This window comes from Spermophilus citellus (assembly GCF_964194105.1).
Source record: "Spermophilus citellus genome assembly, chromosome: 8".
NCBI lineage: Eukaryota > Metazoa > Chordata > Mammalia > Rodentia > Sciuridae > Spermophilus > Spermophilus citellus.
The window spans coordinates 118,310,999-118,326,103 of NC_138189.1; the positions used below are offsets into that span (position 1 = coordinate 118,310,999).

The 15,105-nt window shown below is 38.1% G+C and overlaps 1 protein-coding gene across 1 annotated transcript; it reads right to left on the bottom strand.

The window, feature by feature from the left end:
* Nucleotides 1-5,999: 5,999 nt before the first annotated feature.
* On the bottom strand, nucleotides 6,000-14,059 carry LOC308654719 (broad substrate specificity ATP-binding cassette transporter ABCG2-like; the record flags this gene model as incomplete). The annotated part of the gene is made up of 6 exons (XM_081304380.1): nucleotides 14,015-14,059; nucleotides 12,674-12,798; nucleotides 10,801-10,955; nucleotides 8,565-8,654; nucleotides 7,542-7,627; nucleotides 6,000-6,147 (listed from the first exon to the last, which is right to left on the bottom strand). The coding sequence occupies exons 1-6, from the start codon at nucleotides 14,032-14,034 to the stop codon at nucleotides 6,000-6,002; spliced, it is 624 nt and encodes a 207-aa protein (XP_081160506.1). The 5' UTR covers nucleotides 14,035-14,059.
* Nucleotides 14,060-15,105: the final 1,046 nt, after the last annotated feature.

Below are 15,105 nucleotides of genomic sequence, written 5' to 3' on the forward strand. Positions count from 1 at the left end.
AAACAAAGTAATCTTAAAACTTTTTTCTCCATATACCAAAATTTATAAAAACAGATTTAATAAATGCAAGCACATATATTTTTATTATAGAATTTATGAATTCAAGCACACTTGTGTTTACGTTTATCAATTGATTTTTCAGTATTTTAACTTATGACTTAGATTTTTATTAACAAACATAGCTTGGGGAGAGAAGACTGTGCCCTGCTCAAAGTTACTCTATAATGTATAGTACAGCAATTTTCAGATTATCTCTAAACTCAAGAAGAGTTGGCATGATCTACTGCATTTTGTATACAAGTGCTAAGGTATAATGTCTCTACCTTGTCTGTACAAATAAACGACCATGCCATCTGCTTACCATAACCATAAGATAGAAACTGATAAATAAATTAATCATGCTAATAAAAATTACCACCTATGTTAAGCAGAAGTACATGGATGCATTGGTCATATCAAATTCACATCAGAAAATCCAGGCCCATGAGCTTATTGAATATACCAGACAAAGAAAGAAAGCAACCCTCTCACTCAGGGTGGAGGAGCACCCTGAGATTAGACACTGTGGCACCCTGACCCAGTTACCTGGTTACAAGCCTTGCCTAAGAAAATCACCACTGTGATGAACTTCCATATATTTGTCCTCAAGTTTCAGCAGAGTGCATTTTTTTTTCTGCCTGTGATGATTGTGAACAGCCTACTCCAAGCTCACATCTGAAACTGACAATCTGAAACTGTTGTCTTTCTGGACCTATGCCTAGAATAAGTTCCTGAACTTTGACAGCTCTGTGCCCTTAACAAGTTCTTCAACTGGTTCATAATCTTATCTTATCACCTCCAATGGTTGTTTGCTCTCTGCCTGTAACAGGGGTCCAGGAGATGCTGCGAATGTAACCCTTGCTATTCTTCACTGTGGCTTATTTTAAAACTGTTTTTTTTTCTTTTCTGTCTCTACCCCTCCCCAGCCATGGAAGAATCAAGATTAACCTTCTTCCTGTCTTAGGGCAACTTATCTTTCCTTCATCTCATGCACTACAGAAATGAAGAAAGCCAGACTTCAGAGCTGACACTGCAAGATTGAAGAAATGACTATGTCTCAAGGTTACAAGTGAATTATTACTTCTGACAGAGAAAAGCTAGAGTGTAGCCTTTGAATCACCTCTTTAAAATCCCTCTGTTCCACCTGACAAAATCACAGCTTCTGGGACAGGAGTCCCTCTGTGTTTCTCTTAATAAAGCAATAAAACTTTTTTTTTCTCTCTCTCTCTCTTTTCAAAACTTTGTCCTCATTATCAGATTTCTATCAGGGACAAGGACCAAGATTTCATTATAAAATTTGGTGACCATGAAGGGACTTGAGAGGACTCTCTGGTCTTCTTGAGCAGGTCTGGCACTTTGAACAACTTCTCCCTTCCTTGATACGGAGGTTGCAAGATGGCTAGTGCACTTGTTCAGAGTCAAACACAGGAGAATTAGGAGACAGGGTGAGGGCCTTAGGCTGAACCAGAGGAACTATTCCTGTAAGTAAAGGGAGGGACTGAGGGACCATCCCAGCACCTTCTGAGAATTCTTTTGCTTCAAGAAACTTCCACCTTCTCCCCTTGAATGGTATGGGTTGGTACAACAATTGATCTACTTTGAGAAAATGGAAACTGAATGCAGAAAGTCATGGCAACTTGGCCATCTGGTAAGTTCCCAGTGCATGCTGAGATCCTTGATTCTACACATCTGGTCTCTCTTCATGGGGATATCTGTGGTACCATTGGAGTAGGAATCACAGTTAAGTGAGAATAAGGAACCTAGCGGATTCCCCCCCACACACACTTTGTCTATTTTAAAGGTTCCCATCTGTCAGCCCCAGTTTTGGGGTATCCCCTCTAGTTGCCTACCTCTGTGGTGGGTTTTGCATCTATCTATTACTGGCACTTTAAGACATGATTAATGAAAGGCAAGTGACTCACCCAAGACAGAAATTCAACCAAGAGATTTTATTGGGGAAGGGGGGCTCCCCGGAGGGAAAGAAAGGAGAGGAAGAGAGTGAGCAGCAGTAGCATGAGCCTGCAAGCTTCAGCTTAAGAAGGGTGGCTTTGGCAATGTGGTGGGTGCTGATTGGCAGGGTGACTCAGGAATGGGTGAGCAGACACTGCATTTCATGGGGATTGGTCGAGAAAACTAGACAAGCACATTTAAACTGTAACCTGCTATCAGATCATCTATCACTTTGCAGAAATCCTATCTCTTTTCTTCTCACTTAAATAAATCTGACTCCCTTCACACTTGCCTTCTGTTGTTGTCCTTGGATTTCATTCTTTACATTTATAAGAACCAGGAAAGAAATTAGGAGAGAGCTGCTAGGGTCTGCCACTGAAAGCCACAACACGCCGCCCAGTCATAGTGGAGAAGAATCTGACTTTGCCAGATAGACCATCAGAACTGATGCCAGTAGGCATTCCCTTGCTATGATTAGCTGCTAACATTGAAATGGGTTTCTCTGCTGCAAAGACCTCAGACTTACACAGACCCTACCCACCATAAGTGGAAAATCTAGTTTCATCTCAAATTTTGGTTTCTAAATCTATCATCATCATCATCAACACAGACTAGGAACCACCAGACTAACAAGCAAAATATGTAGAACAATTACAATTGAGCAGAGTGTATTTTCAGATATGAGTTTTCTTCATCTTGTTCATAGATTTATAGCTATTAATAGAACAAACAGCTGAATTTCTCCTAGGGGACATCAAGACAGAATTGACACCCATAACCAGTGGTACCAGCTGCACCAAGAAGACGGTGTAGCCTTGTCTTAACCTTGTCTTTAAGGAGATGATAATGACTTTAAGGTTTTATAGAAAGGAAATTAGGGTAGTGTTGGGATTTTGCATAGGTGGAGGTTTTTTGTAGCTGCAAAAAAAAAAAAAAGGTAATCTTGGTCAGACATAGTCTGGTCGATCCTTCTCTCAGAAATAGACAAGTTCTGGGCTGAGGATGTGGCTCAAGCGGTAGCGTGCTTGCCTGGCATGTGTGCGGCCCGGGTTTGATCCTCAGCACCACATACAAACAAAGATGTTGTGTCCACCAAATACTAAAAAAATAAATATTAAATTTCTCTCTCTCTCTCTCTCTCTCTCTCTCTCTCTCTTTAAAAAAAATAGGCAAGTTCTTGTGGGCAATAAAAAAAAGCATTGTTGTCTAGTGAGTACATTTTTCTCATCACAAAATGTTTATCCATCATTCTTGGAATCCAAGATAACTCATAGCAAAGAAGACAGATGCAAATTGGAGGTAGTCACTCATCCTGTTTTTTACCACCCAGGAGATATTTGCAGGCAAAAGCAAAGAGTTTACCTCCTCATTGCAAAATGAGAATTACTTCAGTCAAACCTCCAAACCAATATGCATCTACTAAATTGTTTAAAAATGAAGTTTAGTTTGCCATATTTTAGGAATAACTTAAATGATTGCTACTTTGGAGGCTTAATAGAAATGCTGCTAATTTGAAATTAATTTCTGGGATTTCTTTTGTGCCCTGAATTCAATTCTCAAATAATCCTTTTGACTCTTATCAAGTTGGTGCTCTTATTTGTTTAGGCATTTTCTCTAGTGGGTTTCACTTTGAGTTTCAGAGTTCAGACAGCAACTGAAAGGGAAGATAATATAAAGATGTTTCCAGGTTTTCTATTTCAATTACCATTTTAAATGGAAAAATATTTAGTTGTCGGGTCGATGAAGGTGACTTAGGAACAAAGCACCAAGCAACCTGCCCGGCGAAAGAACCATCAATCAGGCACCAAGGGAACTGCCTGTCAATCAGCGTGGTATCCAGGCCAATCCTGATTCTCAGCCAGTTTCCCTGACCAACTCCAGTGGGAAAAAGGACTCTAAAAACCCCTTTTCCTGTCCCAAATCCTCTCTTTCTGACCTAACCCCCATAAAAATTCCAGTCTGGACGAGCCCCTGTGCAGTTTCTCCTCAGACCCTCTTCTTGCTCTGCCGGTCTGGTATGAGTTCCACCTGGGAGTGAGATCTCAATAAAGCCTCATTCAGCAGCCTTTTTAAATCTGCCTCCTTTTCATCTCCGATGTCTGACCTTACATTAGTTATTTGCCATTTATCTTTGACCTTCCAAGGTAGCTGTAAATGGAAAAAAGTCCCTGGATTTAGGCCACAGCCTGGAGCCTGAGAACATTTCCAAACCTCAGCAAGTCCTTGATTGCTGATGAAGAAGATAGGACCTCAAAGGGTGCAGCTGTGGTCTTCTCAGTGTGGCTTCTTTTTATTGAGTAAAGAATAAACATTTAACAAAACAAATAAAGACTTTTAACATACTCAGATTATCCCCAACATCATGTTGGCCCACAGGATGGACCCTTAACTCTTTCTATTGATTTAAGCCCCCAACCATGTTGCATGGGAATCATGATGTAAGTGAAAACTTCAGCTTCTTGCATGGAACACAAGATTCCTGTTTTCCTGAATTCTGTCTCATAGTTGCCTATATTTAAGAATTTTTTGTTATGGGCATTGAACCCAGGGATACTTTACCACTGAGCTATATCCCCAGCCATTTTTACTTTTTATTTCAAGATAGGGTCTTTCTAAGTTGCTTAGGGCCTAGACAAATTGTTGAGGCTGGCCTTGAACTTGTGATCATCTTGTTTCAACCTTCCAAATCAGTGGGATTATAAGTGAGTGCTACCATGCCTGGCTCAGTTGCCTATATTTTAGCAAATCTTCATTGTGTATATAAGCATGCCACACTGTGCACAAAGTTAATAAATAAAGTACAATTACCACAGTTTTATCATATAACACCAGAGCTTTGAAAACCTAATTCAAATTTAAGTTACCATAGTGTATTAAGCACAAATTCCACTGCTAGCTCTTCAATCTATAAGTTATTACCTATGCAACAGGTGTCATCACTCTCAGTAACTAGTCATGACACTAATTTCAATACTGAATTTCAGTAAATTTCCTCTTTTCACCTACCTTGCTGAGAGGCAGTGTTGCTGTTTGTATCCAAGCCAAGAAGCAACTGGAAATTCAGTCATTCTCTATGCCATCATGAGACTCTCTCCAGATGTTAACATATACGTTATCAATTAAGAAAATCACAGATTCATGGACTTTTAAAACTGGAGTAATACTAAACTCCTTATTTATTTAAAAGGTGAGTAAACTGATATCAAAGATGTTGGCAACTTGTCAAGAATTTCTAGAATTCAATTCTCATTTTTCAGGTCAATAAATTAGACTGGATTTCTTCTGCATTCTTGTCTGATGATACAAACTGTTATACAATGCATAATATCATCAGTATTTTGCTTGGTTTCTGTCACATAAAATATGGTTTGTTGTGATTTTTGCGAAAGTTTTCTAATGAAAATAATTTTTGATGATAACTGAACAGAAAATAATATAAAATCTTTTTGGATACTTAACATAAATCAAGGTGATCTTTTTTAATGTGAGGGTGTTGAATCTCGACGCAAAGAAAAGACCATCAACTCCAATTTTAAATCAAATTAAAGCAAGCTTGTATTTTTGTACGTAAAGAGAGCTGATCAGCAGCTGTCTCTCCTAACACAGGCTAGAGATCAGCAACCGAGCTCTCCAGGAACAAGGTTTTATAGCACAAAAAGTTGCAAAGGGGGGGTCTATTGATAACTTACAGATAACAGGATTTTGACAAGCATAATACAAAAGCAGTTAGTAGGTTATTGATCTACATGGCTTAACATTTCAAGGTAGGGAATAAATTTAGATCCCAATATCAGAATTTATGAGGCATTGCTGATATTTCAGAGAGGGGGGAGCCAGGCCTGCGTGAGTTCAAGGCATGGGCAGGAATTCCAAACAAGTTTAGAAATTACAGTAATTTATAATAAAAGAGAAATTAACTTTTCATAATTTTGTGATGAGATGGCTCCCTATCATAAAATGGAATTAGGCTGGGTTCATCAAGGGTAATTCATAGTAAATTACAGAGGAATTTAACAATGTTTTTTAAGAAATAACAGTTTTAGATAGACAATTGTGAGGAAGATAATCATCATACAAGCTAAACTCAGAATGTTCTTCCATATGCTCCAAGGTGACAGATCAAGGCCCTGGATTATCAAGAATTCTTCGCCAGTACATCTGAAATTCAACACAAATAAAGTTACAATTTCATTCCTAGTATCTGTCAAATTTTACTCAATATATTTACTGTTTCTTTTTCCAAGAAGCCTACAGTTAACCAGGTGTTATTCCTTCATATCTAATAATTAACAATCATTAAATGGTTGGATATTAACAATTTTGCTAGATACTATGCCAAGCAATTTGCACCCAAATGCTTAGTTAAACCCTAAAACAATCTAGAGGGGTATTGATATTATACATATTTTAAAGAGGAGAATTAGGATTCACAACCTTGGCCAAATTTGCAGTCACACTATGAACCAAGTTTCCAGCTTCCACAGATATACTCATTTCCAAATGTGTAATGCTGCTCTCTTCAAAGGAAATATTGTTCAGGTAACTTTTCACTTACTCCTGATAGAGAACCCTCATCTTTAACTGATGACATCTGTGTACCTTGCTAAGATGATCAAAGATTCCCATAGTTCTACTCACCCACAAGACAGCCATTCAAAGAAAACAGGCTAAGAATTATAAAACAAGGACCACGGAGGAGCAAGGGCTTCCAGTTAGAGTTATTCTCTAGAGGCTCTTGCACCAAGACTGTTATGAGCATTGCAGATACTGAGCTACAGAAAGATACAACAGGACCAGTAATCAGCCAAATCTTAAGTAGCAGCTGGAGCAGAGACGGATGCAGTATTTTGCCACAGGTTAAAAAGTGGCTATTCTTAAAAAGAAACCCGATGGAGCCACAATTATTGCCTGCTGCCATTCTTGTGCATCTCTTCAAATTTAGAAAAAAAAAATCTATGGCCTCTCTTTCCTGGAAGAAAACCTTCCTCCTTTGCCTTGTGAGGATGAGCCTTATATAAGTGTGAAGCCCAAGGTGGCTCCTTATCTAGTCCTTCTTTTCCCATACACTTCATCCTGACCAGCAATGTGCCACTGACTTTGTGTTACAAAGATTTCACACCCAGATCAAACCAGGATTAAGGGGGAAAGAAAGAAAATTTTCACAGAATTTTTCCTGTCAGTAATTAATAATAGAGATTTGTTATTACTAAGAATTATTTTAATACTATTTGGAAAATCTATGAGTTTAACATACTGGCATTCTCTTTTCTCTTGTTAATTCAAAACCACAACTAAAACATCAATCTTTCAAAAGCTCAAAACAGATAATTCTCCGCATTAAATACAATTTTGACTGCAGTCAAATACATGCACAGCATGTTCCCATGCATTACTAGTGCACAATGGCTTACTTTAAGAGTAAGGAAACATAGATTCAGAAACTCTTGTTGACCCTGGAAGGACTCCGATTTTTTTCTAAGCCCAGGAGACATTCAATGTCACACCACAGTAGAAAGTAAGCAAATCCTTTAGGACACTGTACACAAACTTACATCAAAAAGCTGGGACGGCAGTTGCTCATTGTTGTATTGGGTCCTGAACAGAACTTTTGTTCCAAAAATTCATTATGCTGCAAAGCCTGTAATACAAGGGGGAACAGGACAAGGTAAACACTTTCAAATTTCAAAGGCTGAGGTAGGAGAATTGCAAGTTCAAGGTCAGCTTGGGCAACTCAACTCAGTCAGATCCTGTGTCAAGATAAAAGAAAAAGGGCTGGAGATATACAAAGTGTAGGAGCACATGCTGAGCATGGGCAAGGGCCTGGGTTCACTCCCTAGTACTGAAAAGAGAAAAACAAAAGTGCCAAAGAAGTATCTCAGTTACATCCTCCAGATTAATCCTCAAAAGGCCTAGTGTTGTGATGTTTTAAATTGGCCAAGAAGAAAGACTTCTGGTTGTTATTGCCCCATATTTATTTTCTTCTTTTCCAATATTTTAACCCCACAAACAATGTAATCCAAATAATACATTGGTGCTTAATGAATATTGTTGATTTAAGGTAATAATATTTTCTTGTTTGCTTCAGCCAAAATCAATTATAAGTCTGGTAGTTAAAATTTGATTGTACTGTGTTAAGACACAGTTTTCTTTGGAGCCAATTAACTTGCTAAAGCCAGTATGGCTCTGAGTATTACAATGTCTTTCTTTCTCTTCTAATTTCCTTTTTAGTATATGCTATTTATTCTAGTCTCCCATCCTTCATTTATTGCCTTATTAAACTGAATATGATTTTCATTCGTTAGTGAATCTTTCCCCTTTACTGAGAGATTTCTTCCCACTCTTCATCTCCCTCAAACAATGAGATGACTTCCTCAGATGACTGAGGAAAACCCCAGATGAATCCCTGACCTTGTGGTTACCAAGGCTAACAGGAAATACTCATGCATTTCTCCTGAAAGACAGTTCCTAGATGGGAGAGACTCACAGTTCATGGATGGGAAATTAGAGGGTTGGGCTTGATTTTGTTTGTTCCCAGCTTGGGAACCCAGTCACAATGGCAGATGAAGACAACTTACCATATAGCCATAATGAGGAATACTGAAGTATTGAAGCCAGGAGAGCTGAGGTGCCATGGTTTCAAAATTCAATGACATACCCAAGAAAACCTATGAAAAGAAAAACCAAATATCAGAACCAGTTCAGCGTTTTCATGAGGAACTCTGGGCAAGGCCCTCGACAAGAACTTCACAACCTTAACATTTCTGCTAGGATCTACTCTTTCTTGAAATTCTTTCAACTTACTCTAAACAATAATCTTTGTTCTTTGCATGTCTATTACCTGTGCATAACTGAGGCAGTTTATGGTATTAAATGAAGGATAATATAAACTATATTATACATTTCAATTATTTCAAAGATTTTTGGAAATATACCTATAATTTGTATAGTATGTTTCGCATAGTTGGAAAATTCTTAATTATCAGGATTATGTCATCATCTTTCTCTGTAATTGCACACAATTGAAGATTAAGGAATACAGTTATCTCTTGGTATCTGAGGAATTATTTCCAGAACTCGCCTATCCATCACTCCCCAAATTTGCAGATGCTTAAGTCCCTTATTTTAAAAATGGCATAGTTTTTTTATGTAACCCATGTACATTCTTTATGCTGTAAATATACATATCCTATCTATCTTAAATCATTTCCATGTCTTATGATACCTAACACAATGTAAATGCTATGTGGGTTATACAGGATGGCTTAGATAATAAAAGAATAACTATACATATTCAGTCCAGACACAATTTTTGTTCTGTTATAGTTTCAATCTGTGGTAGGCTGAATCTTTGGATGCTGAACCCATAGACACGAAAGGCTGACTACATTGACTATCTAAATTGCACCACCAATATCTTTTCCCCTAATAAACCTGACCATCTAGGAACATATGCCAGACAATATGCATCACACACCCCTCTCTACTTCCACATGATATGATTTGTTATTTACAAGGGTCTGTGCAGAGTATCTGTGACTTTTGGAGTAATCTGGGATACATAATTCAGGCTTACAGTAACCCAAAGCATAGAATTAATAAAGAAGAAAATATAGTGAAGTATAGCAGAAAATATGGTCAATACATTCCCCTAAAGCTAACAGAAAGCAGTATCACAATAAAGACAACAAGAGGGAATGCTTAAGATGAAAAAAGAGACACCTCTGAGGTCTACATAACACTTGACTCAACTGGTGCAAGGTGCCTTGTGATATGCAAAACAATGACCGGTGCTGTACTGTGCCTACACATATTTACTCTTGAAGACTCCATGTGTTTAGTATCACCATCTTTCTTGGTGATAACACGGCTTCCCTAAATAAAATGTGGTTTTGTGATCGGCTTCTACATTTCCACACAGAAATGCTTATATGTCAATCGGTCTGAGCACCAAATAAAGCAAACAAAACACCTTAATTTATTGACAAACACTTCATTTACTGAAGGACAGTATAGGAAATATAAATAAGACATTAGTTTCTCAATGTATAGGAAATATAAATAAGACATTACTTTTTCAATGATATACATTGGTAGTTGCCAAATTTAGATATGGAAAATTAAACTTTGGCAAGTACTTATACTAATTATGCATCATTGAAAGGCATCTGCTCCAACTGTAGCAGAAAGGACGTATTAATGGTTAGGCAGTCCTGTTAGGTTCATGTCATAGTGGTAAGTAGTTCCATTCACCTGTTGATTCATCACTGTGAGTGCAAACTTTAGGGGCATGTAAGATTAGAACTAAGTAACCATTGGAAACAAAATAAGAACAGAGAAGTGATCATCAGGAGGTGACCTATAGATTTAAGCTCTATCAGTGGTTCCTACTCTGGTGTGTTGTCAAAATAAATATTTCTCATGTTTTTATGTGTGCATGTGAGAGAGAGAGAGAGATGGAAATATCCATGCAATGAAACTAGGGGGAAATCAAACATAATATATAGGTCTGGACATTTTCCACTATTTTCACAACTCAGACTCCCTATGCTGCACACTCATGAAGCAGTGAATATCACAGTATTCACTCTGACCTTGGAGAGTAGTGAGTCCAACCAAACCATCTATGCTGTGGGTAAACAGCTGGCAAATCTCTAATATCAGTGTCAAAGGCAGGCAAGTAACCTGTCTTTTTTATGAGGAAATGGGACAATGATAGTTCCTCTGGATTATCAAGTTCCAATTTATCAAGGTGAATGTGCATGAAGAAACAAGGTGAAAATTCTCTCTCACAGAAGCACAGTTCCCACTCACCAGCATAAACACAAAATAGACGATCACCAGAAGTGTTTTTCCTGATGCTGCATTCTCATGTATTCCTATAGCCAGGATCATGGCAGTGGTGGAATAAGCCACCATCAAAGTGGTAATCATTGTGATGAGGAAAGCTGTTATCCCCCGTTTCAGCCCTCAGAAAGAAAAGAAGGGGTCAGTGCAGCTGTCTAGGTCACTTTGTCTTTCATACTGTTCAACATGCAAAGAACAGTATAATTTCCCAATCAACTAATATCAAAATGAAAAAAAAATACACATGACCCAACTCTCATGATTCATGCTTTCATTTTTCCCTCACTATAACTACACAAAGTTATCACAGTATTCTTTCATACATTTACTGATGAAGGACCTTTCCATGTAACACCTACTCTTCTTTACATGTAATTATGATCAATATCTGAGTTCCTGAGGTGGAGAGATACAGGCAACACAAATGTCTAAAATTCTACATTCTAAGGAGACTCAAAAGCATATTCATGTACCCAGACATCTCCACATTGTTCACTGTTTGCTGCAACTGCATTAGTGAAGAAACTGGGATTGGGATTCCACAAGTGGATTTAGTGCCTTGGGAAATGGAGAGTTTCTCCATAATGGAAGACTTCCCTAGACAAACATCACATGGCTCTGTGATGGAGAATGGGTTAGATTAAGTACCTACTTTATAAACAATAATGCACTAATGCTCTGGGTCATATAGTGTGCAGATTTTGAAACAGCTTCAAGAACACCAAACAAGAGTCTGAGGGTCTAGATTTCATGACAAATTCATTATGACAACTTTTTTTTAAAGTTGTAATTAGACACAATACCTTTATTTTATTTATTTTTATGTGGTGCTGAGGATTGAGCCCAGGACCTCACAAGTGCTAGGCAAGCGCTCTACTGCTGAGTCACAACCCTAGTCCTATGATCATTCTTTTTTTGTAAAATGGGAGATTTAAGCTCTATCCGTAGTTCTTACTCTGGTGTGTTGTCAATAATAGATACTTCTGGTGTGTTTATGTGTGTGTGTGTGTGTGTGTGTGTGTGTGATATGGAAATACTCATGTAATGAAACTGGGAGGAAATCTGAGCATAATGCACAAATGCATCTTTCTATATCCACCAAACAAGTAGTTTTATTAAATCAATCTATTTTAAAAATCACCATCTTTCTTTCACCATACAAGGAGACAGGGAGAGGATGTATGTGTGTGTTGATTATTTATGGCTCACAATGTATCTCTATAGATACTCGAGATACTACCTATCTATGTATATTTTATCTCCATATAGAGATATACGTAGAGATACAGAGAAGAAATGTAGATATACAGGCAATAAATACCAGTTCCTCTAGCATAGCTTCAAATCGTTTTACAAATTCCCTTGATATTTGAGTATGACACACAGCATTTCTCAAAAAAAAGTAGTTTTAAAAAAGAGTTTTAAAGTTTGTTGGACTGCTTACAGGTATGCTTGACTGAAAACGTGGCTACTTGGAAGACTGAGGCAGCAGGCTCACAAGTTCAAGGCTAGCCTGGACAACTTATCAAGATTAAAATGTCTCATATTAAAGTAAAAATAAAATGGAATGGTTCAGCACTTGCCTAGTGAGCTTATACCTTAGGTTCAATCCTCAGTACACCTCTGCCTACCTCCGACCACTGCACAAATGTTTGTTTTTTTAAAAAAGTCTGAACAATGCCCACATTTAGCAGCTATATTAGAGATGATACAATGTTTCAATAGCTTTTGGCTTGGTTTGTAATTTGGAGAAACATGAACTTGTTTACAGATAATTTAGAAATTAGCATCACCTCATATTTTAGGACTAAAGAAACATCCTTTTTGTCTTGTTACTTACCTAACATCAAGTATAGCACAAGAGTAAATATAAAACTTGGAAAAAACCTCCCAAATAGTAAATCAAATAACAGTTTTCCAAGGAAATAAGATGACACCCTATAGTATCCATTGAGGTATTCGTGTCTGCAGAACAAAAACACACACCACACATCCCAGATTAGTCCAAGAGGCACAGTTCAGATGAGATGCTGTTGTGCAGACTCCTGCTGCCACCAGGTCTGACACTGTAGCTGCTGACAGGCTCCAGACTGAACCCCTATACCCTTCTCTACCTCAGGTGCAGCCTCTCTGGGGCATTAGCTCCACAAGGCTCTTGCTGTGACCCTCTCATGACAGCACCCCTCCTGCTGCCACCCATTCTGGCCTACATCACCCCTCCAGAGACATAGTCTTCATCTCCTCACTCTCCTCAAAAGACCTGCTTCTACTCTGAGGACAGCTCTGCTTGAAAAGCAGCACTCAAGGGGCTAATCCCAGTGGTAGCACAGACTTTTCTTCTCCTCAATTCTGAGTGTGAAGAATTTGACACTAATATTTTCCAAAGCCTCAATGTAAGTGCACATCCCTAAACTCCTTTTTACTTCTGCTATTCTTATGGGACAAAAGAAAAAAAAAATCTTCTTCCTTCAATGATCACACCTCAACCTGCAACCCTGTCAGCTACCAAATCCTCATCTTCTTCCTAAGTTCTCCTGTAATCTCAAACTCTTCCACCAGTATCTTTATTCCTTCCCTCTGATGATTCCTGCCCTTGGCATGTAAGTATGGGAAAATCTCTTCCATCTTTGAAAACAGAAGAGACAAAACCAGCCAGCTCTTTACTGGAAGGCTGCCCTCTGGCCACTTCTACTCCTTCATCCACCAAGGACAACACTTCCTTAAACTCTTTGTCACTTTTACTTCCCACCTCTGATTTGCATTAAATCTCTACCAAGCTTCTTAAACTTTTCCCGTGACTGCTACCATGACCTGTTATTTGCTAAAAACAAAAAAAGGTAATTTTAGCCCCTTTATTGCTTATTTTCCCTGTAACACTGGAATTCACTGACCACATCTAACACTGAAACTCTGTTTTCCCTCAGTAGCAGGCCCAACTTCCTCTTGATTTTCCAGTCCATCCCTGAGTGCTTCTTCTCCATTAATATTAGCAATCCCTATACAGACTTCAAAAGCTCATGTTGCACTTGACATGTCTATACAATTTGCATTTGTCAATTAAATGAACTAAGAAATAAAACAATACTAGTAATCTCCCAGATTATATTCTTGGCTCAATTCTGAATATTATCAGTTTGACCAGAGAGTCTGATGCTACTTCCCAGAGTGGAAACCTACTCACATAAAAAGATTCCTCTCCATCAGGAAGATCTCCCTGGCTGAGACACTCGTGACACATTGGAAGACAGTTAGCACATAGAGTGACCAGGCTCTGCAGAAGAGGAACAAAAGCCCTACTGTCAACTCAATACAATTAGGGAAGTTTGGTACTCAGAGAACTTTTTATATCTGTAATGATATAACATTAAATCGATTTTTTTAAAAAAAATAAAGGTTATAATAGACAGGGATGTCTATTTAAAAAATGTTAAATTAGAGACCCAGGAGTCTCTGCCCACCTCTGTGTCTCCATAGTGGTGACTTTGTGACTATATATTGTAGTACAGTTTTTGAGGTATGTGACATTTTGCTGAGCAATTATGTTTGGAGACAGCCATTAAAAAGTCTCAACAAGAAATGAGATTTCTAAGGGCACATTAGAAAACACTTCATAGGTAACAATCACTGCAGTAACCTAAGTGCTAATCAAGTAAAAGGAAATCCCAAATCCTATCCACCTATCCTACACTCTTATATTATCCTTAAAGAAAAAAAGAGAGCAGTAAAATGCTATATCCTTAATGCTCCTTTTTGTTCTAAAATCCTAGACAAGTTGGGGAACAATGAGAACTGCCTGTGCCAAAACTTCCATATATCTATATCTAGATAGATAGATAGATAGATAGATAGATAGAAATATATAATATTTTGAGGTGCCCTGGCTCTCTCTCACTCATGCTGGGAACTAGGGCAAGTTAGTGTTACCTGTTGAAAGTTACTTTCTTACACTTGTTCCTGGACAGCTATTCCTTTGGATGCTGGTCTTGCAAGTGATAGATGGTAGATAGACATGGGGGGTAGGGATAAGCAGCTAAGAGGTTAATTCCCATGTTGAGCCTAAGTGCTGGCTCCTCACACATTTTCTTTAAGAAGAAATGTATCCAAGCCAGAATTATTCCCAGGACTAAGGAATGGGTATGCAAAGACTCCTCTATAAATAAGAGACACACAAATTACCCTGATCCGGGTCTGGTTGGGAGGAAATGAGACCTTTACACAGACCAGAGATACCAAATTATAGAAAAGCAGGATGATTAAGACAAGATTCCTCCA